General features: G+C 60.1%; 1 protein-coding gene across 5 annotated transcripts in view; it reads left to right on the top strand.

The window, feature by feature from the left end:
* Window positions 1–26,061, top strand: part of AGAP3 (ArfGAP with GTPase domain, ankyrin repeat and PH domain 3) — a 30,762-nt gene extending 4,701 nt beyond the window's left edge. Inside the window, exons 6-18 of one of the 5 annotated variants that reach the window (XM_019712815.2) lie at window positions 200–334; window positions 482–609; window positions 2,176–2,334; window positions 5,691–5,783; window positions 10,411–10,515; window positions 16,012–16,180; window positions 20,074–20,193; window positions 21,817–21,954; window positions 23,651–23,805; window positions 23,888–23,978; window positions 24,114–24,336; window positions 24,994–25,249; window positions 25,362–26,061. In XM_019712815.2, the coding sequence (XP_019568374.2) occupies window positions 200–334; window positions 482–609; window positions 2,176–2,334; window positions 5,691–5,783; window positions 10,411–10,515; window positions 16,012–16,180; window positions 20,074–20,193; window positions 21,817–21,954; window positions 23,651–23,805; window positions 23,888–23,978; window positions 24,114–24,336; window positions 24,994–25,249; window positions 25,362–25,568 (1,979 nt within the window). In that variant the 3' untranslated portion in view covers window positions 25,569–26,061. Of the gene's footprint in view, window positions 1–199; window positions 335–481; window positions 610–2,175; window positions 2,335–4,595; window positions 5,532–5,690; window positions 5,784–10,410; window positions 10,516–16,011; window positions 16,181–20,073; window positions 20,194–21,816; window positions 21,955–23,650; window positions 23,806–23,887; window positions 23,979–24,113; window positions 24,337–24,993; window positions 25,250–25,361 lie in introns of those variants that run through there. The other 4 variants (XM_019712817.2, XM_019712816.2, XM_019712818.2 and 1 more) reach the window with 4 other exon arrangements.
* The last annotated feature ends 415 nt before the right edge of the window (window positions 26,062–26,476 follow it).

The raw sequence follows: 26,476 nt of genomic DNA, 5'->3' as shown, positions 1-26,476 counted from the left end.
AATAAACTGAATGGCTGGCTCATTTCCACTCAGTGAGCCGGTGGCAGAGCTGGAACAAGGCCCAGATACCGTGTTCTCATGCTCCGTGTCATCTGCTGCCCCAGCCTCTTTGCCACCCACCCTCTAACCAAGTGCCCACCCCCCAGCAGCCCCAGCTTGTAGGCAGGCTGAGTAAACCCTCACCCTCCCACGTCCACAGACGCCATCAGTGCCGCAAACCCCCGGGTTATTGATGACAGCAGGGCCCGCAAGCTGTCCACAGACTTGAAGCGCTGCACCTACTACGAGACGTGTGCGACCTATGGACTCAACGTGGAGCGCGTCTTCCAGGACGGTAACTCGGGTACCGGGTGGGATGGCTCCCCCAGAGCGGGCTCAGGAGGGCCCTCTGGCCAGTGGGGCTGTGTGCTCTGGGGGGCGGCTCTAAGCTGGGCTTCTCCCTTCTCCCCAGAGGGGTAATTGACTCTGCTGTCCCCTGCAGTGGCCCAGAAGGTAGTGGCCTTGCGGAAGAAGCAGCAGCTGGCCATAGGGCCCTGCAAGTCACTGCCCAACTCGCCCAGCCACTCGGCCGTGTCCGCTGCCTCCATCCCGGCCGTGCACATCAACCAGGTACTGCTCACCTCCCCCTCCCCGTGTTTGCCCGCTGTGGCCCTCCCTCTCTGTACTGTCTGTCTGCCTGCGTGTCCCCACCTCGGCTAGTCTCCTGCCTTGCGGATGGTTTATAAGCACCAGCTCATGCCACCTGCATGGCTGGCCTGGCCTCATCGTGCTAGTGTCCCATCCCTGCTCGCCACCCTCTCACCCAGCAGCACTCCAGCTGAGGCAACTGAATGTTCACTCTAGTCGGCACTGTTAGAGCTGTTTCAGGAGCTGCCTCCCGGGGGCAGACTCAGAGGCACACGGGTACACTTGTAGGCCTGCTGGGGACCAGCCCTGACAAAACCAGGAAGCATGTGCGGCCCCGCCCCTGCCACTGTTGGCCTTCTGGCAGTGTTTGCGTTTAGAGGGCAGTGCTTGCCCCAGAGGGACCAATGGCTTTCATGCCCTGGGGGATATTGAGAGTACTTCTGAGGCAGTCCTGCCAGTGTCCCTCCCATAATACCACCTGGGTACCTGTCCACTTCTGGCCTGCTGCCAGGTGATTTTCTGGCCCTTGGCATGTGCATCAGAGCATCCTTCTGTAAGAGCATTTCCCACTCTGTTCCCTGCTCTGTGGAAAGCGCTGGGCCATCACAGCTGTGCGGGCTGGAGCTGTCCAGCAGCTGCTGCTTTACTCCTGCCGCTTCCTGCTGACAGCCTGGTTGCTTTTCCACACTCCTCCCTTTAGCGCTTTAGAAGGTAGCCGGGCTTCCCCCCGAAAGTGTCCCCTTGGGAAAAAGGAGGACATTGGTCTTTCCTCACTATCTCCTCCTCAGCCGACAGAATTCAGGACACATGGGCCCTACCCAGGGAGGGGCCCTGGCAGCCGAGGGGCTCAGTCCGGGTACTCTGCTCCTTTTGTGCACTTAGGATGGCTGCCAGGGCGGACACATTCTGTACTCAGGGACCGGCGTGGGGGCAGTTAGGGAGCAGGGCTTGTACTATGCCCGTTCCTGAGCCTTGGGGTGGACACTGCTGTACACTTCCTGTCCCCATCCTGTCACCCTTTCCATCTTCCCTTCCTGTCCTGCCCTCTTCCTTCTCTGCCATGTGCTCTGACAGCAGTCTGAGCTGCATTCCCGCTCAGCCATGGCTCCGCTGCGTGCCTCTCCCATCACACACACTGCCCCAAGCAAACCTCATCCTCCCTGGCCTGAGCCCCATGTCCTTCATATATGTCACCGATTTTGGGGAGCTCCTCCAGGGCGACCTGCTACCTCGAGCCAGACCCACCTGTGAGCCAAGACTCCACATTCACTTCCGGCCTCTGTCACTGATTCTGACCTGCTAGCCTCTGCCTCTGACTTAGCTCCTGGTTGGCACAGTTGGCAGCCTAGTGCAGTGACGACTGGTCCTTGCTGGCCTCCAGGCCAGGCCTCCTCTCCCCTCAGTACCGCCTTTAGGAGTTAGTGCCACCTCTGTTGCGCCCTGAGCCCCAGGCCAGGCCCCCCACACTGCAGGGCTTCCCGGCTCCCACCTGCCACCTGCCCCTGCACCCCACCCCAGAGCCACCTCAGCAGCCCTCTCTGTCCTTAGGCCACGAATGGCGGCAGCAGCGCCTTCAGCGACTACTCATCCTCAGTCCCCTCCACCCCCAGCATCAGCCAGCGGGAGCTGCGCATCGAGACCATCGCGGCCTCCTCCACCCCCACACCCATCCGCAAGCAGTCCAAGCGGCGTTCCAACATCTTCACGGTATGTGCCCGTGCCCCGCCCCTCCCACCTGCCCCGCTGCCTCCACCCAACAGGTAGGGCCCGGCTAGGAGGGGAGGAGGCAGCAGCCACGGAATCAGGGAGGAGCCCCCTGCCGTTCTTCCTCACACAGACACAGCTCTGTAGGTCCCTGCCAGAGCCCTCATCCACACCTATCCTCTTCCAGACTGTTCCTCTGAGGCCACAGCAGGCCGCCCTCAGCACATCCACACACACCTGCCTGTCCCGTCGTACATGCCCATCCTCTCTCCCGACCCCTTCGGGCTTCTTGGCCGGCTTGAGGGACCTTTGCAGGTGTCGGCTCACTCCCCGGACAGCCTGCCTCCTGTGGCTGTGCACTGAGGGGCCGGCTGCTAGAGCAGGAGCCAGGGCACAGGCCTCCCATCCACGTTACCCCACGCCTCCCCCCACCGCTGCGGATGGTCTTGCAAAGCCCTAGGCATCTTCCCCAGGCCTCTGTGCCTCAGTACCCTGCCTCCGACCCCAGGTCAGTTCTCTCTCCCCTCTCTGCAGACCTCACACCCGGGGTCCCACATGCCTCTCACTGCTCGGGGCCCGGCCCCTGAGCTCTTAGGGACCCTGAGCTTGCTGGTTGTCCACACCCAGCATCTGACACACAGTGCCCACCCCCACACGCTCCCCCTCCAGCTGGGACTTGGCTGGACCATTCCGGGATCTTGGGTCAGATACAGGTGGGTGAGCTGCCGTGTGGATTCACAGGAGATCGCCCTGTCCTGCTGCGTCACTCAGTGTGCCTCTTTCTCAGCATCAGGGCTGGTCTCTCCGCCTGGCCTTGTGTCCTGCCTGCCAGGCCAGGCCCCCGCCAGGCTCTCCGGAGCCCTGCCCAGCAGACCCAGTGCTCCCAGGCCTCGCGCATTCATTCTCACCTCCGCCCGCCCAGCACACTTGTGCCTGGTTTGCCTGCTTCCATCCCGTGCCTGCCACGCGCCCCCTCCCCACCCATGCTGACGACCCTCTTTCTGCTGACAGCTGCTGCCACGCCTTGCACTCCCAGCCCTGACCCTGCGTAGACTCGAAGCTTCTTGTTTCTGTTCACGCCCATTGAGACTCGCAGGGCCTTGGGCTGCCTGCTTGTGCCCACATCTGCTGCCACTGCTGCTGCTGCTGACGCTGTAGAGCCCTTGGGTGCCTGTGTTTTTGGTGACCGCCATCTGTGCCCTCGGCACCTGCTCCCTGGCACCCTGCCTCAGTCACCTGCTCCCACAACACCACTCTTAACCTCCCACCTTCCTCTGCTGCTAGTCCTGCTATTCCCAGGGCACGCGATCCTCCCCCATCCGCCGCCCATGCCCAGCTCACGGCCTCCTCGCCGCGGCGCTCCCTGCCCCGTGCCCTCTGCTGCCTGCTACACTGCTGCCTCCGCCTCCCATCCTCCTGCGGGCCCTCCCATTCTCTCCATCTTCATGGTGGCAACCTTATTTTTTCTTTCCATTGTTTCCATGGTGACTTCACTTGCGCCATTGTCCCCGAAGGTGGCCTCCAGACGTGTCCGTCTCTAGGGGTGCATCTCGGGCCCTCCCCCTCATCGTCGCTGTTGGGGCCACCCCCTCTACCTCATCGTCCTCCCCAGCAGAGCCACGCCTGCTCTGTGGCTGGTGGCCTTGTGACCCTCCTGCTGGACATGGCCATTGACATCCCCCGTCTCCCCCATGACTTCATGTACTTGTTTTGTTGCCACTCTTGCCCCGTTTCCTGCCATGGGGGTGTGCCCCTCTGGGCTCCTGGGGAATCCTCTGGTGGTTGGGGGCCTCTTGGCTCACCAGTCTGGCTGGTGCAGGCTGCACCCTCTGTCCCCAACCGGCTCTTCTGTCCGGAGACCCGGTGGCAGCCGCCCCATCCACCTTCCTCCTTCCTGGGCCAAAGGGGCAGAGGCTGTGGCGCCCAGGAGAGGCCCGGGGCCAGTGCTGATGGTGGAGCTGCAGGTGGCGGCCTGGGCCCCAGTTCTCCCTGCTGCTGTGGCTCCACTGCCCACTGCTGCAGTCCTTGGTCCCCTCCCTGTGCCCTGGCTCCTGGCAGCCTGGGAGGACAAGAGGGACGTGGGGCCGAAGACGGACAGCCGGCAGCCGGGCCACCTCCTTCTCCTCCTCCTCCTTTTCCTCCTTCTCTTCACACCGCTGCCGCCTCTCCCCAGGCGCCTGGGTCTCTGCCCTCACCAGTGCTGACCAACTTACGCGGGGCTTGAGTATAACTTGCCAAAATCTTTATTCTTTCGATATTTGCAGATATGTGCCACTGTTTCCAACTTTTCATCAACAAAAAGGCCTTTCCAACTCCTTCCAAATTAGAAGACCAGGTGGTGACACACAGCACCTCTGGACATTGTCCCCTGTGCGGGGCCGGAGGCGGGCCGGGCCCTGGGACTGCTCTCAGATGAGAAGCGGCCGCCGTGCTCCCCACTCCAGAGACCCACAGGAACCTTTGTAACTAACCCCCACCCCCAGGGAAGGCTAGGAAGCTGGAGCCCGCGGCTGGGGGCTGCCGGGGACCAGGCCCGGCTGGACGCGCTGCGCCAGGCTCGCTGCATGGAGAAGAAGGGAGCTCGGCCCCGCCCCACGCCCAAGCCGGGCCAGCGCAACACGCCCAGAGGGGCGGGGCGTCCGAGCGCCCGGCCCCGCCCAGCTGCTCCTGGGGGGAGCTTTCCCGCCCCTCCCCTCCTCTGCTCCTTCCTGCATGGACTTCTGCGTTCCTGCTCGGCTCTGGACGCCAGCCACCGCCGCGCGCTTGCCTTTCTCCTCTCTTGGCCTCCCCGTTTCCTAGGATCCGCTTTGGGGCGGGCTCTGCCCCAGGAGCCTGGCAGGGGCGCAGGGCCTCTTCTGGCCTCTCTCCTCTCTCTCTCCATCCACTGTGCCCCTCGGGCCAGGCCGACGAGCTCGGTGCAACGTGCCGTGTGGTGTCTGTGCCGCAGACGGGCCATTGCCCGCTCACTTCTGGACTTTGTTTTCCCCGGTTGTCGTGCCCTGTGCTCCCGGCTATCCCTCAGTCCAACTGTCCACCTCTCCTCGCCCCTTCCCTTCTCTTACGCCCCAGCCCCCTGGGCTGCGCGCCTCTCGCGCTCTCGGTATTTCGTGTCCTTGCTCTTTTGTAAGGGGCGGGCCCGGCTCAGTGACCTGTGCTGCTCTGTATGGTGCCGTGTGTAAGAATAAACCCATTGGAATACTCGTGGTCTCAGTTCCTTCCCGGTCCCGCCGCCCCGGCCCCGCCCCACTGCTAGGGCCTGCCCAGGCGGAGGGAGGGCGGGAGGGCTGGGGATACCAGGTGGGCAGCTGTTCCCCGCCGACCCTGGTCCCCTTTAACACGCCTGTTCTTTTCTCTTCCAGTCTCGAAAGGGTGCCGACTTGGACCGGGAGAAAAAGGCCGCCGAGTGCAAGGTGGACAGTATCGGGAGTGGCCGGGCCATCCCCATCAAACAGGTTAGCACTCCCTTCCGCTGCAACTAGAGAGGAGCGGAGGCCCAGGAAACGCTAGAGGATGGTTCTTTACCAGGCCTCTGTGACAGGGGAGACAGTGTAAAAGGCAAGCACGCCTCCTGCCAGGCCTGAGCTCCTTCTAAGGGCCAACCTTTGGGAAGAGTGGCTTGAGCGTTTACCGAGGTCTGGGCCTGTGGCTGGAGCAGCCTGTTCACGGGGCTCTGCCTGTACCTCCTCACCACCACCGGAGGGCAGCAGAGAGCCACCTGCCGTCCTCAATTGCTCTCCGGCTGGTAGTTCTGGTGTTGGGCTACGCGGAGGGGGAGACCCGCTGTCGCCGCCAGAGGGCTGAGTCTGGGCTCTCCGGCCTACCTTTTCTTCTCCCAGAAAAGGAAGAGAATTCACAAAACAGTACCCCGAGGTGTACGCATTGAAGGGCATACTGAGGGCTGGTTTTCCCCTAGGTTCTGTGGCATAGTCTTATTATCCATGGGGGCTTCCGTTTATTTGTAAAGGAAAAAACTTAGTTGAGGTGCTACCTCCTAGTCTTCCCCAACACCTTTCTGAGTCACTGCCTGGCAGGGCTGGGCTGCCAGAAACTTGGATCCTTCCAGACCTATTGTGGGTCCCAGTGCTGGAAAGGACATTGAAGGATGGAGGGTGCCTTTGTGCAAAGATGGCGGGGCAGGGCCCTGGAACTGCTGGGCGGATGGGGGTCAGTCGAGGAGCTGTCCCTCAGGAGCTCCAGCAAGAGCCTGCAGGCTGAGGTGCCCACCTGGCTGTCAGTCTGCTGTACCCACAGGATGCTGGCTTGGCAAAGACCTTGGGAGCCAGGGGTTAGAGATGCCATGTCTCCAGGGGCCATGTTGTCAGGTTTTGACCACAGAGGAGAGTGGTGTAGGCAGAGCATGAGAGCTCCAGTTGGCCAGGTCCTGTGGTCAGGGTTGGCCCTCCAATCAGGGGCTTTTGGTGCCCCTGGGCAGTGTGACCAGAATTCATGTGTTAAGATTGGGTTCTGAGCCCGCAGTGAAGGTCCATTTAGAATGGAGAGCCCGGGGAATGTGTCAGGGGCCTGGGGCCACTGCGTGGGTATGCATCCTGTGTTTCTGCTTCAGCCCTCCCTTGAGATGTCACTGTGCTCACATCTGGCAGGGACGGCTCTGTTGGGTGAGTGCTTGCCTCCTCCCTGTCCCTTTGTGTGTGTGGGTGCACAACCGGCCCCCACAAACCTATTGACGGTGTGATCGCTTGTCTCTGAGACTGTGTAAACAGAGCACCCGCTAGGAGATCTCTGCCAGGTGATGGGAATGTGCTCACACAGGACTGTCACTCTCTGCAGGGGGGGTGGGAGGGGGACGGACATGTGCATCTTGAGTGTGTGCATGGTTAATAAATAGTGAGAACACTTTCCCCAGGCTTTGCTATGAGATAAAGGTAGGCCCAATGCCTGGTCCAGCCTGGCGTAGAGGTGGGGCTGACCTATCTGTTCCCTGAAGACTCCACATGTGGGGAACAGGAGCTGTGGGGTGGGAACAGAAGCCCTGTCTCCATGAAGCAGCACCTGGGGCTCTGGTCCCGTGGGGGCATCAGCTAGGTCGCATGGGTGTTACAGGTCCCTAAACCTCAGGGTCGCTTAGTAGGAAGGATGCTGCACAGGCCACCAGGGCCCTGGGCCGCCCTGCTGGCCAGAGGCAGGTAGCGCCGCTGGTGCTGATGTGCCGCCCATCACACAAGGCGTTTGGGGACCTGCCTGTTGCCCCTAGCCCGGTGGCCGTTCCTTGCGTCCCACCCCCAACACTTCCCTGTGCCCAGGGCCGGTCTTTCTCCGCCTGGTGTCCCGTTCTCCCGACGCCTTCCTTCCCCTCCCCCCTGCTCCTGCTGGGAGTGGAGATTGCATTTCAGTTGCCATTTGCATTCCCAATCAATCCGGACTCCGCAATTAAGCCGGCTGGCGGAGCTGGGAGGGAGGCGGCGGCGGGAACGGGTCCTCTGGGGGCTGTCGCCTCCGCACCGCTCCCATTCCGCCCCAGATTGCTTCCTGCTCCGCCGTGCGCAGCCGGGCCGGCCGGGGAGGGAGCGGGAACCCCTGGAGCTCCTTCTCTCTCCGTGGGACGCACGACGTGCGCGGGAACCGGGGCTTGGGGCAGGCAGGCCCTGCTGGCCCAGCTTTCTGCTGGGCCGGCCTGGCGCTGCGGCGGATCGGGCCGGGAGGCGAGGGGCGCGGGGAGGGGAGTGGGCGGCAGGTCGATCCCCGGGCCAGCTGCACTGGCTTCTCTCCGCCCAGCCCGGCGCTCCGCCCACACCCGCCCGGCCTGCCGGCTAACGAGCTCATTACCGCCGCCTCCTCCCTGGGAGGCCCACGTGAAGAGGGGCGAGAGTTCTTGTAGGAAAGGGCTTCCCTCCGCGCCCGCCCCCTGGTGACTGGTGGGCTCCTGCTCGGAGGAGGGAGGGCCTCCGTAAGTGAGTCCACACTCCCTACCTGTTGAGGAAACTGAGGCCCAGGCAGTGAGTGATACGACTTGTCTGTTGCTAAGGGCTAGTTGGTGTTAGAAGGGGGAGCAGAGCCTGCACCCAGGAGGGAGGGCAGGGTTTGGGTGTGGAGGGTTTGAGAAGGCAGTGTGGTCTGTCCCAGGAAAGGCTGGGGCAGGCATGGAAAAGGAGGGAGTGACCTGAGGAGCTGTAGGGTGGCAGCCAGGCCTTCACGCCACTCTCCGCGCCCATCCTGACAGGGGGTGGGAATGAGACTGGGAAGTTGCAGCCAGGGGAGGGGGCCTGAGGTACTGTTCCCTGGCCTGTGAGGGGGTGGATGTCACGCCCAGAAGCAGGTCACCTAGGCCCCTCACAGGCTGCATGGTCCAGCCACCCCTCTCTGGAGTGAGGGTCCCGTTAACAGCACTTGTCTTAGGAAGCACCTGTGAGGACGGGGGTCCCCCAGACTGAGCAGGCTGTGTCCTCAGATGGCAGGTCCTCCACCTCCAGTCTCACATGGGGGCTGCAGGAGGAGGGCGGAAGGAGGAAGGGAAGAGGGAGGGAGGACGGAAGGAAGGTGGAAAAATAGGGACTGGGAGTAGAGCCGTCGTCCACCTGCCTCCCTCCTTGGAGGAGAGATCAGGCAGGACATCCCACATCACCTGTTTGCAAACCCTCCAGGCTGAGACTTGTATTTGGCAGAACTCCGAGGGCAGGTGGAATGGAATTGGGGCTCACTCCCAGCCCACCACCAGTTGATGCCAGAGAGATTGCCCGCTTTCTCATACCCCAATTTTTTTTTTAACAATTTACTTTTCAATTACAGTTGACATTCAATATTATATAAGTTTCAGGTGTACAGCACAGTGGTGAGACATCCACGTAATTTATGAAGTGTCCCCCCCTGCCAAATAAGTCAAGTACCCATCTGACACCATACATAGTTATTACAATATCACCGACTATATTCCCTGTCCTGTACTTTACATCCCCGTGATTGTTATTGTAACTGGCAACTTGTATTTCCTAATGCCTTCACCTATGTCACCCAGCCCTCCAACCCCTTCCCGTCTGGCAACCATCAGTTTGTACTCTGTTTGTGAGTCTGTTTCTGTTTAGTTTGTTCATTTATTCTGTTAGATTCCTCATCGAAGTGAGATCATCACACCTGAATCTCTTAACCCCGACTTTCCTGCTTGTCTGAGGGCAGGGCCCTCCCTTCCTAAGGGACAAGCTTACTGGGCCCATCACTGGGTCCATCTCTCTCTTGAAGTTCTTCCTCTTTGACACCCGTTGGTATGGATTCAGGGTGCTTTCCCACTCTCCCGACCAATGCTGATCCTGACTTGTCCTCGCTTGGTCCCTAGTTTGTGGTTCTGTGTGGCTGTCCCCCTGTGTGTATAGGGGGGGCAGGCATCTGTGGGGAGCACGGCCTGCGGGGTGATGCTGGTTTTGGGGAATCTGCCGCATGTACATTCATGGCAGGCCTTGTCCTCTCCCCACCCCAGCTCCTGTCCCTCCCCTCTCTCTCCTGCAGACTGTTCTTCCAGGGAGAGACCAGAGGCGGGTAAGGGCATCTTCAGGGGTTGTCATTAGCGGAAGGCAGCAAAGGCTGCCTCTGGGTATGGCTGCGTTTCCTCGGCCCACTTTCAGGGTCTCTGACAGCTGCACAGCCTAGGTTGGCTTCTCCCAACCCATCCACAGATGTTTCCTGGGCATCGGCTGTGTTCCAGGCATTGTCACAGTGCTAAGTGTGAACAAAACACACAAGTACCTGCTCTCATGAGCTCTTATCCATCCCCACGCTCATCTGACCTCCGTACTCGGGGTGCTTTATCTGCTTACGAGGGGAATCTGGTTGCTGGGTTCTATATCTGGGTGTTCCCGCTGCCTGTCTTGGGGGTTCGGGCATTCTGGGGACAGCTAGGGGCTTTCTGCCCTATTCTGGGGCCTCCACAGAGGGCAGAAGGCCAGGGCCCTCCAAAGGGCTCTGTGCCACTGGAGAGGTCCAGGCAGGACCACCCCTGCTAGGAGGCCATCTGTACCCCACGTCCTGTTGTTGCTGAAACAGCTCCACAGCCTGGGAAGGGAAGACACCCCCCTCCCGGAGAGGTGGCCCCCGGGGGCTGGCTCCTGTCTCTGATTTGGCCTCTGTCCTCAGGGCATCCTGTTGAAGCGGAGTGGCAAGTCCCTGAACAAGGAGTGGAAGAAGAAGTACGTGACACTGTGTGACAACGGGCTGCTCACTTACCACCCCAGCTTGCACGTGAGTCTGGGGGAGGGCTGGCCCTGGGGGCGGCTGGGGGCAGGTGGATAGGAGCAGAGCGTGGAGGGCCTGACTCTCAGATGGAAGGGAAGCAGACCTAAGAGTCTCAGCTCAAGACTCTCCCTGGAGTTGAGAAAGGACCTCACTTTGGTGGCTTGGGAACTGCATAGACCCCAAGCCTCAGCCTGGGCCGAAGGCTTACACTAGAGCTCTGAGCTGTGGCCAAGCGCATTGGAGAAAACTCTCCCCTGGGGGTGATCACCCAGGTTAAGCTGGTATGGGCAGTCAGGTTCTGCACCCTACATTCTCCTTGTTTCAAGAGCTGATTGGGCCCATCTGTGCAGAATTGCTAAAGTTGCCAGCCAGTTGGGTACCAGTGTTGCCAGCCAGTTGTCTCTAAGGAGCCACACCCGTGGGGGAGCCCTGGGCTCCTGGGCCGGGGATGATGGAGAGCAAGAGGTGAAGCCAGGGCTTTGGAGAACTGCCTGGGGCCTTGGACAGGTCCTCCTGGGAGGAGCAGAGTGAGGTGGCGTTGTTTGTGAGTAGAGGGGTTTGGGGGTGTATGGCCTATGGCCCGGGGTGGGGGTTTGCAGTGATTGTAGAGTGGCTCCCCCCACCCTTCCTTCTTCCCCCTCCCCTCACTGCGTGGCTCCAGCACACAGCTGTCACCAGAATCCATCTCTGTCACCACCCCACTGTGGGGCTAATGAGTTCTCCTGTGAAGCCCCTCAAGCACAGCACGTGGGCTGGCCCCACCCCCGGCCCAGAGGCCCAGGGCCTGCCTCAGGGTCCCTTGCCTGCCTTTGACTCTGTACAAGGTGTCAGGGGGGCCCGACCCGAGCTCCAAGGTTCTGGCTGGTTCCGGCTGTAGGCTGGTCAGGCACCGCCCGGACAGCCCTACTGAGACACTCAGAGGCCTGGCTTGGGGACAGCCAGCGGCAGTCCCTTTCCAGTCCTGCCAGAGCCCAGCCTGGCCCGTGTCTGATTCCTCGGGCACTGGCGTTTCCCCTTGGCCCAGGGCATGGCCCTAGTTAGACTGTTGGCTCCTAGTCTCCCTGACTCCACAGGGCGCGAGCCGGTTCCAGGGTACTGGGGGACAGCGTTAGAAGAGGGGCCACACCCAGCGGACCTCAGATATTTCGTACAAACGCTCAGCGCCATCCTCTGCCTGCTCCTGTCTCTTCTCGCACTCAGACCTGTTCCCACTGCTGAGTAGATGACACCAGCAGAGGCTGCAGGGTCACTAGGAAAAGCAGTGACACCAAGGCACCGCCTGTGGGTGCAGAGTCAGTACCAGAAAGAGCAGAACCACGGTATTTGCCAGCCGAGGGGCTGCCGCGCCCAGGCTGAGGTGGAGCCCACACTGGTGCCTCCTAACTGGGCTGCTTGTCCCCCCACTCAGGCAGGATGCGTGTGCTCTCTGCTTAGGCACGGTCCTGCCTGCTGGGCTGGGAACTGGCTCGTCTGAAGCATCCAGGTCCCCTCACCTGTGTGCAGGGGTCCTTAGCCTTTCCCCTTTGCTGTGTTCTTCCCTGTTCCTTCTGCTTTGTGCTGCCCGAGCTGGGCACTGCGCTCTGTCCCCTCTCCTGTCCCCAGGCCCCAGGGTGAGAGGAGGGGTGATGGTGGGGTCTGGGACACGGAGGAGAGGGTCGCGTGGGGTGCAGTGTTGGGTTTGGGTGCAGGAAGAGCGGGAGAGGCCCAAGGGAGTGCTGCTTTTACACCTGGACTGCAGAGCCCAGGCTCGTGGGCTTCGTTGGGTCATCAAAGTCACCCAGCCAGTGGCTGAGCTAAGACTTAGACCCGTGACTTTGACTCTAAACATTACCCAGAGTTTTGTGCATGTGCAAAGAGCACCTGAGAAAGTCGCTGGACGGTTCGAATCAAGGCAAATGTTGCCCAGACTTACTGTCGCTTAAGGTGGGTCAGGGTGGGTGTCTGAGCTCCCCCGTCCCCCTAGCACCGCGCTTGTTGAACTGTGTGTAGCTTAGTGTTCTGAGGCCTGGGACAGGATTGCAGTGGCAGGGGCTCCAGGCCAGTCCGTCCTTGCTTTCTTTTTCTTTTTCTTTTTTTTTTTTTAAGGAGGGCACAGCTCACAGTGGCCCATGCGGGGCTTGAACCGGCAACCTTGGTGTTATTAGCACCGCGCTCTAACCAACTGAGCGAACCGGCCGCCCCCCGTCCTTGCTTTCTTGCAAGGTGAGCCTACGAGCTGGCTCTGCTGGCCCAGCACACCAGGCCCCGGCTCCGGCTCTCGTGACGAGACTGAGCGAGAGGCTCCTTTGAGAGCCTGGACTCCCCGTCTGTCACTTCTTCACTGGCTGCCCTTCGGCTCTGGGGTCAAAATGCATGTGTTCCTCCCACACTGCATGCCAGGAGGAACTGGCACATGCAGACGGTGACATCGTGCCCTGTAGGTGCTTCTCGTCTCATTCAGGAGACGTGAATCAGACTCAGAACTGTGTGGTAACGTGAGCGAAAGCCAGGTCCCAAGGGTCGCAGCGGGCGGCTTTGTGAACCGACCTGAGTTTGCTCTGCACAGAGCTGCTTCTCTCCCGCCACCCCTCTCGCTCCTTGATTTCCTTCCTTGGTGTGCCGCTATACTCCTGTTGCTGGCTTACCTGCCTCCACCTCCCCGTTGCCGTCTTTTCCCACCTGAGCAAGCTTAGCTGCCAGCGTGAGCAGGCCCCCTGCCTCCCTGTGAGCCGCCCTGGCAGGGCGCCGTGCAGAGGCACACGCAGAACTGTCGGCCTAGCCCGGCTCCCGTCCCCCTGGACGGCTTTCCTGAGCCCCGAGGGCAGCAGTGCTGGTGACTCACCTGCTGATGGAGGCCGGTCTGCATGGCTGGTGGGCAAGCCTCGGGCCTCGCGCCCGATCCTGCCTGGCCCAAGAGAGCCCGTCACAGCCTCCCCCATTTTGCAGCCAGCGGAGCCATTCACACAATCACCTTCTGTTAATTCTATCTGCAACATCAATTAAATTGTTTGTAGAAACTAATTGAATGTGGCTTAATCACACATCTTAATAGCTTTCCACGCTCTGAACTCGTTGTTAATTCCAGTAATAAAACGAGATGAGAACGCTGGCTGGGTAATTAGTGAGGAGGCTGGGGAAGAAATTGCTGTTTGATGGTGGGTAATAAAGGCAGCCGTGGTGACCGCTCTCCTGAGCAGCCGCCACCACTGCCACTGCCGCGCTCCCCGTTCTGCTGACGGAGGGAAACGCTGCTCTGCCCCTGACACTCCTGTCCCGCTGCTGCTCCTGAGCTCGTCGCCGCACTCTCCTTGGGCTGGGTTCCATCTCTCCGCTCAGGCCTGGAGCTGGCCTGGCACCGCGAGGGAGCGGAGACTGCCTGTCCACGCGGTCAGAGATGCCAGCACGACCCGTCCTTTCCCCTTCTGTCTGGCGTCTGGCTCCTTGGCCCTGAACGGAGTCCCTCTGTGCAGCGCTTGTTGTTGGCATGGGGTCAGCTTCTCTTGCCATGTCCCAGCCCAGGCATCCAGGGCTGTCGTGGGGCCTGAAAACTGTTGCAGCTGCTGTGACCTCCTTGTGAACTAGAGCAGCCCAAGCCCCACCCCCAGGAGAGGGACTGCAGCTGTGGCTTCGGCCCAGCCGGCTGTTGACAGTTGTCTGGAGCAGGTTGTGTGGAGGGACGCAGGATAGGTATGTGCAGGAGCCGGGTGCTCGGAGAGGCTTGGCGTGGGGTGGGCCGAGAGTGCAATCACACACTGGGTCCCAGGCTGACAGCAGGACAGAGGGCCGGTGGTGGGCCGAGTTTGCTTGGGAAGGGACGGCTAGAGTGGGTACTGGGGTGGCAGGAAAGGGGCTCCTGGGGTGGTTTCTTTTCCAGCCACCATGGTGAGGCTTAGGGCAGGGGACAGCCGTGTTGGGGTGTGAAGCTGTCAGCGGAGCGGGTGGAGACTGCTCAGTGACCTCTCGGTGACGTTGCTCGGTGATGTTCTGAGACGTGAAGCAAACACCCTCAGAGCAAGGTGTGCCTGAGGCCATGTATCCGGCGCTGCCCCTCAGAGGACTGGGTGGTGGCAGGAGGGCACGGACACCACCCACAGCTGTAGGGAGGGGACACATGCTTGGACACGTGCTTCTGGGGGCTGTTCCTCCCCGGGCTGGGCGGCGAGACGCCCCAGAGTGAGTGAAGTAGGAGGGCTGGGCTGTGTCAGGACATGAAGGCCGCATCCGAGACGGTGCTGTGCGCCCAGGGGTGCTGTCTGGGCACCAGGTGTCCCACAGGTGCTCGTGAGGGAAGAGGAGATGATGCCGAGTCCGATCAGTGGGATTCTGTGCAAAGTGTCATCAGTGCCACCCCCCAGCTTCTACTCTCAGGGAGTCCCCGGTGTGGGGGCGGGGGGTGGGGGGACAGGAGTCAGCAGTCTGGAAGGAGAGACCAGAAGCAGTGGGGCCTGGCGGAAGCCTCGGGGCAGGGACAGCGCTCTGCTCTGCAGTGGCCCCCCCCACCCTGTGGTCACTCCACCATGAGGCGCCCAGGCCGAGGTGCCAACAGCGGGGATGGTGGTATCAAAGCACTGAGCGGCTCCACTCTGGGTCCCCCCACCCACCCACTCACCCACTCACCCACTGCTCTACTTCCGGGCCCTCCAGGTGCTGACTGGAGGGCAGGGTGGGAGGAAGTCGGCCCTTCGTGCACAGCCTTGGGAAGTGGAAAAGCCTGGGCTTCAGTCTGGCGCCGCCTTCTGTTTGTGCGACTGTGGGCACATTAACCTTTGTGAGCCTCAGTTTGTTGCTCTGTAAAGTGGGTATAGTGACACCTTCCTCCTGGATGGTGTGACGATTATATAGACGATACAGCTGCGGTGCAGTGACTATCCGGCGCCCGAATGGGCAGGAGATGTGATGACGATAATGGTCATTACTGTCACTGCTGATGGAGGGATCCCCCTACGACCTGTGAAGCCCTGGGCCTCATAATTCCTAAGAACAGTCAAAGGCTTCAACACGTATTTGTGTCAGGCACTGTTCTAAGGACTGGGAACTGTTTCAGGCTGTAAAAGTTCTCGATGCCCCAAGTGGTGGTAGGAGCTTCTGCAGACTCCTGGGCTGGTGTTCAGTGGCCAGCCACCCAGGGCCCGGGGAACCCAGGCGTCCGCATCCTGTGGAGTCTGTCAGTTCCTCTCCCTAAATTCCATCTTGGTCCAATTCTTTGCCTCCTGAGCCGTCTTCCCTTACGGAAGCCCGAGCTTCAGCTCTGCTCCAGGCCCTTCTCTCGCCCCTGACTCTGACCCTTCCTGGCTGACCCCCCACCCCCACCCCGCCCCCCGAGAGCTGCATGCGAAAGCTGGACTTGGAGGTATTCTGTCGGCCTCACAGGCCTGCTCTTTACGCTTGGGCTTGGCCTCCTTGCGCTCCCGGGCAGCACAGCGGGGAGACCTAGAGTCGGGAAGGTTAGTGCTGGAGACCAGCGCTGCCCAATGGGGAGCTGTCCTGACGACTGTCCGTCTGTCTCACCCATGCGGCCCTTAGGATTACATGCAGAACATCCACGGCAAGGAGATCGACCTTCTGCGGACCACCGTGAAGGTGCCAGGGAAGCGCCTGCCCCGAGCCACGCCTGCCACAGCCCCAGGCACCAGCCCCCGGGCCAACGGGCTGGCCTTGGAGCGGAGTAACACACAGCTGGGTGGGGGCGCAGGTGAGGTGGCTGCTGAGGTGGGGGGTGGCCAGCATCTTCCTTTTCTGGAAGAATGGGGGGGGTGCTGCGATGGGGGCCTGGGAGAGGCATGAAGGGGCTTTGCTCCTTCTCGGCTGGGTCCTCAGGGCATTAAACATGCCTGCCACCCGCCATTGTGCTGCAGGAGCAGCTCAGCCAAACGCATTTGCCAAAATGCTGCCCTCATGGAGTTAGAGGTAGAAGCCGAGGTACAGCCCGGAAGGGGATTCGGAGATCAGAATGGGGCCAGGTGGCCTCGTGCTGACAGGTGGTATCCGTGGTCCTGGGACCATCTCTCCTCCACATCTGGAGCTGAGGCAGGTGACGGAGGGCACAGGACCTCTGCCATGCGTGGCCAGCATCTCTGCCCAGCTTGCTGTGTGGGGACGGGGTGGGGGCTGAAGGGGGACAGAGCTGCCCGAGGTCCTCCTGGCAGACGTCCTCAGTCTGCAGTGAGAGGTAGCACCTCTGCTCAGGGAGGACGGAATTCAGAGAGAAGCTGGAGGCCCAGCAGTCTGGGGAGAAGAGCCAGAGCCTGAGCGTGTGAACTTGAGGTGGCAGCTCTGCCTTGGCCAGTGGTTACCTTTCCAGACGATACTGGGTCCAGGTGAAAGGCAGGCACTGCGCTCCTTCCCGGCCTTGGCTCTGTGCACTCCCTTGACCCTTGGCGCCGAAGCCACATTGCTCTCTGGAGGGCTGACCCTCCCATGCCCAGTGCCCTGCCCCAGACATAGCGTGGCTTCTGGGCCCTTCTTCCCAAGTCCTCAGTAACCCCATGTTGTCCTAGATAATTGGGTCTTGTTTTCATCTGGCCCAGAAACAGCTGCCCCAGACAATGTCCTGCCCACTGTCTGCCCCGGGCTTAGCGCTTCGTGGCACAGGTGTGCTGCCTTCCCCGGGCAGGTGGAGATGTAGGGGTGCTTCTGCTTGTCACATGGGAGCAGGCTGCTGCAGACATTCTGTGAGCAGGCGACCCTAGGATGGATGGGACAGGCCCCGAAGAACTGCCTCACTCAAAATTCTGATAGAGAAATGTGGGGTTCAGGAAGGTAGGCTGGACCACGGCCCCCTGAGTGTGCTCCTGCCTGAGGAGGGCCCTGAGCACCTGCCATGAGGCATGCCGGGCCTGGGGCACTGGGACCCGCTGAGCGACATGTGCCAGGCACAGGAGGTCTGCCCCACAGCAGGCCCTGTGGGGATGGTCGTCCCCATATTATGGGTGAGGAAACAAGGGCTCAGAGAGGCGTAACAAGTTGTTTGTAAAGCCCCCAGGAAGGGGTAGAGCAGGGGTTTGAACCTAAGTGTGCCTGATGGAGAGGCTCTGCTGTCCTCAGCCACCGTGAGCTCTGAGTTGGGCGAAGGGAGAGCTCTGCTGTATGAAGGGAGGGAAGGAAGGAAGGAAACTAAGGCAAGAAAGACCACCCCTGCATCGGGGAGGGGTGCCCGTGGCCTCCGTGCGGCTGTGCTGCGGGAGGGGTCTGGCTCCTGGCTGGATGGCAGAGACCTGCAGGGTGCAGGCCCCGGGGCTCTGCCCGAGGGCAGGTCAGGGTGGCTGCAAAGTGCTGGCACGCAGGGGAGGGGCCTGGGGACCCACCAGGGCCCTGGGAGCTCCCCCAGGCAGCGAGTGGCAGACTCCTGTCTGGCGTGAGGTTCCTTGCATGCCAGAGGAGGAGAAAGGGTAAGGGTCCTGGAGGGAAACATTTCCTTGAAGGTGGGTAGCAAGAGGAAAGCTGGGCTGTTACTAAAGGAGAGAAATAATAAGACACTGTCTAGTCACATTGCCGGGCCCTGAAGCCTTCACCTGGGGAGCAGAAGCGGCCCACAGAGAAGGGGGACGCAGCACCCACGCACCCTCAGCGACGTCCCCAGAACACGCACCGGCGTTCACCCCAGCCCGGTCCCCTCCGCCACACGCCGACACCGACCTCATGCACACACACATGTCTCCTGCTCACCGGGCGATGTTAACATCTCATTATCTTTGTTACTGTAATTACATTATCCGCTGCTTTATGCAGAATTATCCTCCGAGGACTAATTGATGGCTCCATGTTTAATTCATTAATCATTAGCATCAAATTCGACAATTACAGTGCACATTGATTGTGGGATTGCAGGCGTAATGAGGGGAGAATTAACAAAGAAAAGGGAGAGCACTTTTCCTCCCTTGGGGTTTTGGGTTGGGGGACAAAGTTGGGCTTGCGATTTTTGGGTGGGGCTAGGAATGAGGGGGAATAAGATTTAGAACCCAGGAGGGGATGGCAGCAGGAGTGGGGGAGAAGCGAGGTGTCTGAGAGGTTAGGAACTGAGCTGCCCCCCCCCCCGCCCCCCAGAAGGTGTCCTGACTCCAAGAAAAGCTATGTTTGCAGGGGCCTGTTAGGCCAGAGCGGGAGGTGGTGGGGGGCAGGTTTCTGAAGAGGAAGCATCAGCATCCTGCCTTGAGGAGACTGGAAACAGACTGGCTGCAGTCTCCGCCCCACGTATATTAATAAGCACCTACTGTGTGCCTGGTCCTGCCTTGGGTGTTATGACAAATACAAGAGAAACACAAAACTTGCCCTCCGCCTTTCAGTGTCGTGCTGTCCCCAGAGCGTCGGGGATGTCCGGCCTGTTCCTTTACCTTCTAGTGGCTTCAGCTCACAGCTTCCCATCCCTAGGCTTCCAGAAAACCCACGCGTGTGCTCGCAGGGCTGGCTTGAGCCCTCAATGTGTTGCTTGCTCTCCGGCTTTGTCCAGCTTGCAGGCCTGTCTCTGACTCCTTACTGACCTCCAGCACCTGGCCAGGTCCTGGCTTTCAGTCCAAACTCCTCGGGTAGGACCCACCTGCCCTCACCTCCCACCGCCGTGGCCTTCTGGCCTCCGTGCTGGCCCTGAGAGGGCAGCCCCGTGGCTGTTCCATGAGCTCTCCACAAGTGACTAGTGCCTGGTGAGGAGGGAGAGAATTCTGAGGGCACACATGGCCCTGCCTGCCTGGGCCTGGGCACGCCTGGAGCCTTCCATTCCCCTTGGCTCTGCCATTCTTCCCTGATGGGAAACCAAAGATTAATTTTCTCCAGCCCAACAGGATAATTACTAATACTAATTAGACATAATTACTTGAATTTGATACACTTATTTCTCGTCAGAATGGCAGCAAAGCTGAGGCAAAGCAAATAGCATCTGTGGATTAGAATCTAGGGTACAGGGCCGTGACCAGGAGGGGAAGGGGGCTGGCGATAATGGCCAGATGAGGGGCACTGCTGTGCAGGGGGTGTCACTACCCCTCCCCTCACACGTCCAGCTCCAAGATCCCAGGGAGGGGACAGAGTTGTGCACCTTTATGTTCACGGGCCGAGGAGGGGTCCGAAGTCTGGAACTGGCTGCCTCCTGAGGCGTGGAGAGCCTGTGTGAGGCCTCTGGTTCTCCATTAGGACTGGCCTGGCACCTGGGACCCAGGCTCCTCTCATTTCTGGTTAGCCTCTGTTGCAGTTTCTCAAAAGCTGTGCCCACAGCCCTACCGTGTTTCCCCGAAAATAGAACCTAGCGGGACAATCAGCTCTGATGCGTCTTTTGGAGCAAAACTTAAGACCCGGTCTTATTTTACTATAAGACCGGGTCTTATATAATAATATAATATAATATAATATAATATAATATAATATAATATAATATAATATAATATAATATATATAATATATATCATATCATATAACATAATATAATAAAATATAATATAATATAATGCAATGCCAGGTCTTATATTAATTTTTGCTCCAAAAGATGCATCAGAGCTGATTGTCCGGCTATGTCTTATTTTCGGGGAAACGGTATTTTCAGGAAAGCCTATGTGTACCCTTGCCCCAGCCTCCCCTCCCAGTCTGACCCTTCCCCCCCAGGTGCCCCCCACTTGACCAGCAGCCCAGCCTGGGCTGGCCCACGCCCTGAGGGGTTCCATCAGCGCTCCTGCTCTGTTTCCAGCGCCGACCAGTGGAGTGAGGCCGCTGCCCTGCCCCCAGGTATGCAGGACCCATTAAGGGACTGAGGAAGGCAGCCCTGCTGCATCTGCACCTGCAAGGGTGTGATGGGATCTGGCCCAGGCCAGGGGGAGGGGCCCAGTGGAGCCCTTGGGGCTCTAATCCCCTCCAGCCTCTGCTTCCTGCCCATTTACCCCTTGGCTCTCCCTGGCCCCCAGGCCCTCGCCAAAGGCTGGCGCTGGAGACCCGCCCTCTGCAGCTTCTCCGCAGCCGCCAGCAGTGATGCTGGTGGCTCTGGCATCCCCATCAGCCCCCTGTGCAGCCAGCTCATCAGCCTCACCACAGGGGGACAGGGAAGCGGGGCTGAGTGGGGAGGTCGGAGGCTGGGGGCTTTAAACACGCTCTGAAGGCAGCAACTGGCTGCAGGCAGAGGGGGTCCCCGCAGACAGGATCCAGGGAGTAGTCTGGAAAGGTAGTGTTCCCACCCCGAAAGGCTGAGGCCCCACCTGTCTCGGTGGTTGAAAACCCCATCTTCCCTCTCCATCCCACCCTCTTTCCTTGGCTGTTCTTCATTTTCTGACCCCTTTGTCCATTTTTGTACCTTACTCGCATCTCAACGCCTTATTTCTTCTTCCTGCCTCTTGAGCGAGTACCTTCCCTCTCTCTCTTCCTCCACCCTCCCTCTCCCCCTCTCCTCTCTCTCATTCATATCCTAACTGTTCAGCCACAGATTCCGGCAGCAGTTCTGAAGGCTAAGAGGGAAATGGATGCAGCTCTGCCCTCCTTTCCTAAGTGAGGGTGTAAGTGGGAGGAGACCCCAGGGTACCAGGAGGTAGGAGGTGGCTGCCTGCAAACCTGCCCCCTCATCCCGCTTCCCGCGGGGCTGGAGGCCCATTAAGTCTTCTCCCTGATTTGCCTCCTGAAGGCCTTACCCAGCCAGGCTGCCCATCTGTAGAAGCGACCCCCCAGCCTGCGCCTGCGCTGGGACCATAGGGAAGCCCTGGGCCCTCCCAGCTCCTGACCCAAGTGCAAGCTCCCGGGCAGTGAGTGCAGGGCCTGAGAAGGGGAGCGAGGGCCCTTCCTGGGTCACCATCCCCAGGCTGGTGCTGGCCTTGGTGGGGCCCCACTGTTGAGTCTGTTAGGAGGAAGGCAGGGAGGGAGGGAGCGTGTCTGCCTCTAATGAAGTTTGACATTTAGTGGTGAGCGCCGGGCGGGGTGTGGGAGACGGGAGCTTGATTAGCGCGCTCTAATTGACAGTAATTAGGCAGCTCCCTGATTGTTTCTAATTCTGCTATTAATTGTGAGGAGCGGGGAGTGTGATTGAGGATAAATTTGGTGCGGAGATGCTGGGGCTTCAGCCCCCTGTGAGTTCCCTGGGCCGCCTTCCACCCCTCCAGGCTGCAGAAGGCAACCTTTCCTCCTCGCCTTTATCCGCCTCTGCCTGATTTTCCTACACTCTCCTCTCCCCACCTTTTCCACCCAGGCTGGGGAGGCTTTGGGGTTGGGACTGGCCGCGTAGGCCTCCCCCGGAGAGGGTGTAAGTCTGGCTCTCCCAGGGTGGCCCAGCGGTACTTCAGGGTGGTGCAGCCACGGGCACTAGGCAGGACTGGTGCCCTGTCCCCACCCTCCCTGCTGCCCACAATTCTCCGACTCTCCCCTCACCAGCCAGTGGCCCAGCTGAGGTGCTCAGCTCCAGCCCCAAGCTGGAGCCTCCCCCATCTCCCCACTCCAACCGGAAGAAGCACCGGAGGAAAAAGAGCACCGGGACCCCCCGACCAGATGGCCCCAGCAGTGCTGCTGAAGGTTAGGGGGACCCAGAGGGAAACCGGGGCCCAGGAGGTGGGCAGTGGGACTTGGGGATAGTTCCCTAAAAGTAACACCCTTTTCTGTGGTAGATTAAGCACTTGCTAGTAACAATTCCCAGTAAAAGTAGTTCCACAACTTCTTTTGGTAATCTAGACCTGGTATCTTAGGAAAGCTTTCTTTTGCCTAATTTAAACCCTTTCTGTTAAAACATGAGCTTCTTTTATTCTTATAGAAGGTAAAAGACCGCAGGCTATTCCTACAATAGCTCTTCTAAGACTTGCGGAAAAGCAGGACCTATGTTTTCTGCGTCTCTTGTATCACCCATGGAGTTTAATGCGTGCTGGGCACATGCTAGGTGTTTAACATGTGTGTACTGATGGGCAGTCTCCTGAGTGGTCTGTAGGCTAAGGGATTCCAGCTCCTCATTTTTCCACAGGCCCTTTTGCATAATCCTTTATGGGCAGGTCAGCGCTGCTTCTCTGGTTTTCTGAGAAGTATCTTCAAAGTGTCCCTCTGCTCAGTGGTGGAGTCTCCCGGGTCCTAAATAAGTGACATACTGACGCCTAGTTTCTCATTTCTGCTGCTTGTCAGGGTTAGGGGTGTGGGTAGGTGGGCAGAGACCACCTCTGTGGGAAAGAGGCACCTTTCCCAGGCAACCTGTGATATGGTGATGCTTCAGTGTTTATGGCACAGGGTGCCCCTGGCCCAGGGAACTGAGCCCCAAATCATGGAGATGACGTAGTTCGAAGGCTGTGTTGAGAGCAAGGTGATGTGGAATGGTAGGGCCTGGGGAAAGAAAGGGAGCCAGCTTTCTTTCTCTGGGAAGGCAGGTCTGTTAAGGGGACCCTTAGAGCAGGAGGCCTCAGGGGGACTTCAGGGGACCTCAGTGTCACTGAGGTGAGAGGCTGCTCTGCCTTGGGCCTCCCACAGGTACCTGAGCTGTCCCTCCGCCCCGTGACACATTCACACGGCTTGTTAAGAACTGCTCAGCCATGGGGCGTGGCTGCTGGGAATGAGCTGCAGGTGGCTGTCTTCTGGGGGCCTGCGGAGCAGGGCGTGGGGTCACAGTCCAGCCCACGTGCTTGTCACTGCAGATGTCCCCAGGTCCCTATCTGCTCACACACCCTAGTTCGTGGAGAAAACCTCTCTCTCCCCATGCACTTGCCCTTCTATGCCAGGGTAGTGGGGGAGGGGCCCGGCTCCCAGGAGCCCCACGCTGACGGCGTCAGGAATATTGGGTTTAATGAGCTGCAAAATGAGGCGGCTGCAGCTGACATGTACGGATGGTGCCCACACCCGCCTCCCCCACCCTTTCCCAGCATTGCCTCCTAGCACCCAGTCACATGCTTCTCCAGATACTCAGGTCTTCTTTCTTCAGGAAGCAGTCCTCTGATTTCTAGACCCATTCCTGCCGGTGCCATTGATGCCAAAACCTTGCACCTCCATCTTTTGTCACCCAGGCTCCACAGGTGGTCAGGGATGGAGGCTGGAGGCTCCACACACTCTTGCAAGTTTGCTCCCTGCCCCCCTTCCCCAGCCCCCTTGCAAGTTGCCCTGGAGGCGTGGTCCTTGAGGCCGGGGCCAGGGAGGAGGAGGAGTGCCAGGAAAGCAGGGCACTGAGTGGACTTGTGGTGATGGCATGTCTCTGGGTGGCACGCTTTGGTGATGGTGCTAACTGCTCCCGACCCCACAGAGGCAGAGGAGTCGTTTGAATTCGTGGTGGTGTCCCTCACGGGACAGACGTGGCACTTCGAGGCGTCGACGGCAGAGGAGCGGGAGCTGTGGGTACAGAGCGTGCAGGCCCAGATCCTCGCCAGCCTGCAGGCCTGCCGCAGTGCCAAGGACAAGGTGGGCACGGAGGCCCGAGTGGGGTGGGTCCCGGAGGTGGCCTTGTGACTGACTAGCCACCCTTTTCTCTCCCGCGTGGCAGACTCGACTGGGGAACCAGAACACAGCTCTGGCTGTGCAGGCCGTCCGCACCGTACGTGGCAACAGCTTCTGCATCGACTGCGACGCCCCCAGTGAGTGCCAGGGCCGGGTGGCGGGCAGAGAAGGTGCAGCAGGAGGCTTCCGGGGGGCCCAGGGGGAGGGCAGGGAGGGCTCTGCCGTGGACGCACTGGCTGCGCGGGCCCCATCGTGCTTCTCTCCTCACCTAGACCCCGACTGGGCCAGCCTGAACCTGGGCGCCCTGATGTGCATCGAGTGCTCGGGGACCCACCGGCATCTGGGAGCTCACCTGTCCCGCGTCCGTTCCCTCGACCTGGACGACTGGCCACCTGAGCTGCTGGCTGTCATGACGGCCATGGGCAATGCCCTGGCCAATAGTGTCTGGGAGGGGGCCCTGGATGGCTATGCAAAGCCAGGGCCCGACGCCTGCAGGTGAGTGGACGGGACCGTGAAGCTGGCCAGACAGGGAGGGGACATGGTGCTCCTGCATGGGGAACCGGGGATGGTGCTGAGTGGCTGTGACAGTGCCAGAAGGGTTAAGACTGGCCGTTGCTCTGCTTGGCAGTTGGCCCCTTGGGGTTCCCCTCCCCCTCTTGGCCTGTCACTCAGGCGCCTCACAACAACAGGCCCTTTCTCAGTCGTTATCAGCAGGTCAGGGGGCCAGCAGGAGGCGCATGCGCGGGGCCCTATCTGCTCTGTGGTGCGAAGGCCCCAGTCTGAGCTCCGAGATGGGGAGAATGGGTGGTAGATAGGGTGGTGCGTGGGCCCCCAGTGCAGGCTCCCACCCGCTTTGTTCTAGCAGGGCCAGATAAGCTGCCACACAGCCCTGCCTGGAATCTTCCTGCCCTCTCGGCCTCCCCCATCCCTGCTGCCCCCAGGGGTTCCTTCCTTTCAGCTTCCTCCACACCCCTTGCATTGCCCACTGCCCCTCCGTATGCCCTTGATTTCTGAGGCTCCTCAGCTCTGACGATCTCTCCCTATTTCCTCCTCATTCCCTTTGGGATGTTCGTGGCATTGCCCGCCCTCCCTCCCTGGCCCTCGCCCTTGGGCCCTTCTGCGGCTCGTGCCTCGATGGACCTGTGATTGCAGAGAGGAGAAAGAGCGCTGGATACGGGCCAAGTACGAACAGAAGCTCTTCCTGGCCCCGCTGCCCAGCTCAGACGTGCCGCTGGGGCAGCAGCTGCTCCGGGCCGTGGTGGAGGACGACCTCCGGCTGCTGGTGACGCTGCTGGCGCACGGGTCCAAGGAGGAGGTGAACGAGACCTACGGGGACGGCGACGGGCGCACGGCGCTGCACCTCTCCAGCGCCATGGCCAACGTGGTCTTCACGCAGCTGCTCATCTGGGTGAGCCGGGGCTCCGCTCCCCCACGCGGGCCTCCTCGTCCCCTTTGTGTCCCCAAGAACCCCCCTTTCCCGCCACGTCATGCCAACTGTGAACATGTGCTCTCTCCTGCAGTACGGGGTGGACGTGAGGAGCCGGGATGCCCGGGGCCTGACCCCACTGGCCTACGCGCGCCGGGCCGGCAGCCAGGAGTGCGCAGACATCTTGATCCAGCACGGCTGCCCTGGGGAGGGCTGTGGCCTGACACCTGCCCCCAACAGAGAGCCTGCCAACGGCTCCAACACCTCTGCCGAGCTGCACCGAAGTCCTAGCCTCCTCTAAGGCCCAGGCAGACGGGCCCGAAGGACTGCGTAGCCTGGGGACCACCCTCCCTCCAGGCACTGGGGAAACAGAGACACAGAACGAGCAGCAGGCACATGCAGAAAGGAGGAAGGAGAAGAAAACGGAGAGTCCGTGAGGAGAAGAGCTAAGTGGGGGAGACGATCAGAGATGTCTGGGATTTGAACCGCAGCAGACGGTGTAGAGGTATTTAGCCTCCTGCCCTACGGTGCCATTGAGAAGGGACAGGACCCTTTGGAGGTACCTGTGAGGAGAGGGGAGCAGGACCTCTCCCTCCTCCAGATTCCGACCCTCTAGTGCCAGCCCCCTGCAAACCTTCATCCTAAAGTGGAGCCACCAGGCACAGGTTGGGGGTGCTGGATGAGAGAGATGGGGTGATCTGTGAGCCCCGTGTAAATGTGTACATTGGACTATTTATGTGTGTGTACATATTTCGTGTGCGTGTAATGAGCCAATAAAGCAGACTGTGTGCGGCCTTGTCTGCCCCTTTAGATCTCTGCCTTTCCCAAAATGCCCCATCTCTACTTCTCTGTCCCTGTCTTCTCTTTTTCTCTGTCTGTACTCTGGGATTCTCTCCCCTCTCAGTTGGTCTGAGGCCCAGAGGGTCTCCCCTCAGCCTTCCACATGTGTTTCTTTCAGCCCTCCTGCTGGGGTGTAGTTGAGTTTGTCAGCAATGCTGGCAATGAACCCTGATGGGAGCTCTGGAAGCTTCTTCCCCACTCACACCCCCACCCCCAAAAAACTTTTCCAGCTAGTCTCCTTATATTCTGCAATAGTCTATCATGGCAGTAACCTCCTGCCCTGCCATGTACTTGCCAAAGTTCACCCAAAGAACGGGCATGAGCACTGTCCCCCTTGCTGAGTCTGGGAACGAGCCCACACAGCCAGAT

The sequence above is a fragment of the Rhinolophus sinicus genome, linkage group LG11 (assembly GCF_036562045.2).
Source record: "Rhinolophus sinicus isolate RSC01 linkage group LG11, ASM3656204v1, whole genome shotgun sequence".
Lineage (NCBI taxonomy): Eukaryota > Metazoa > Chordata > Mammalia > Chiroptera > Rhinolophidae > Rhinolophus > Rhinolophus sinicus.
Note: the sequence above shows the minus strand (reverse complement) of the source record. Positions and strands in the feature narration are given on the sequence as shown.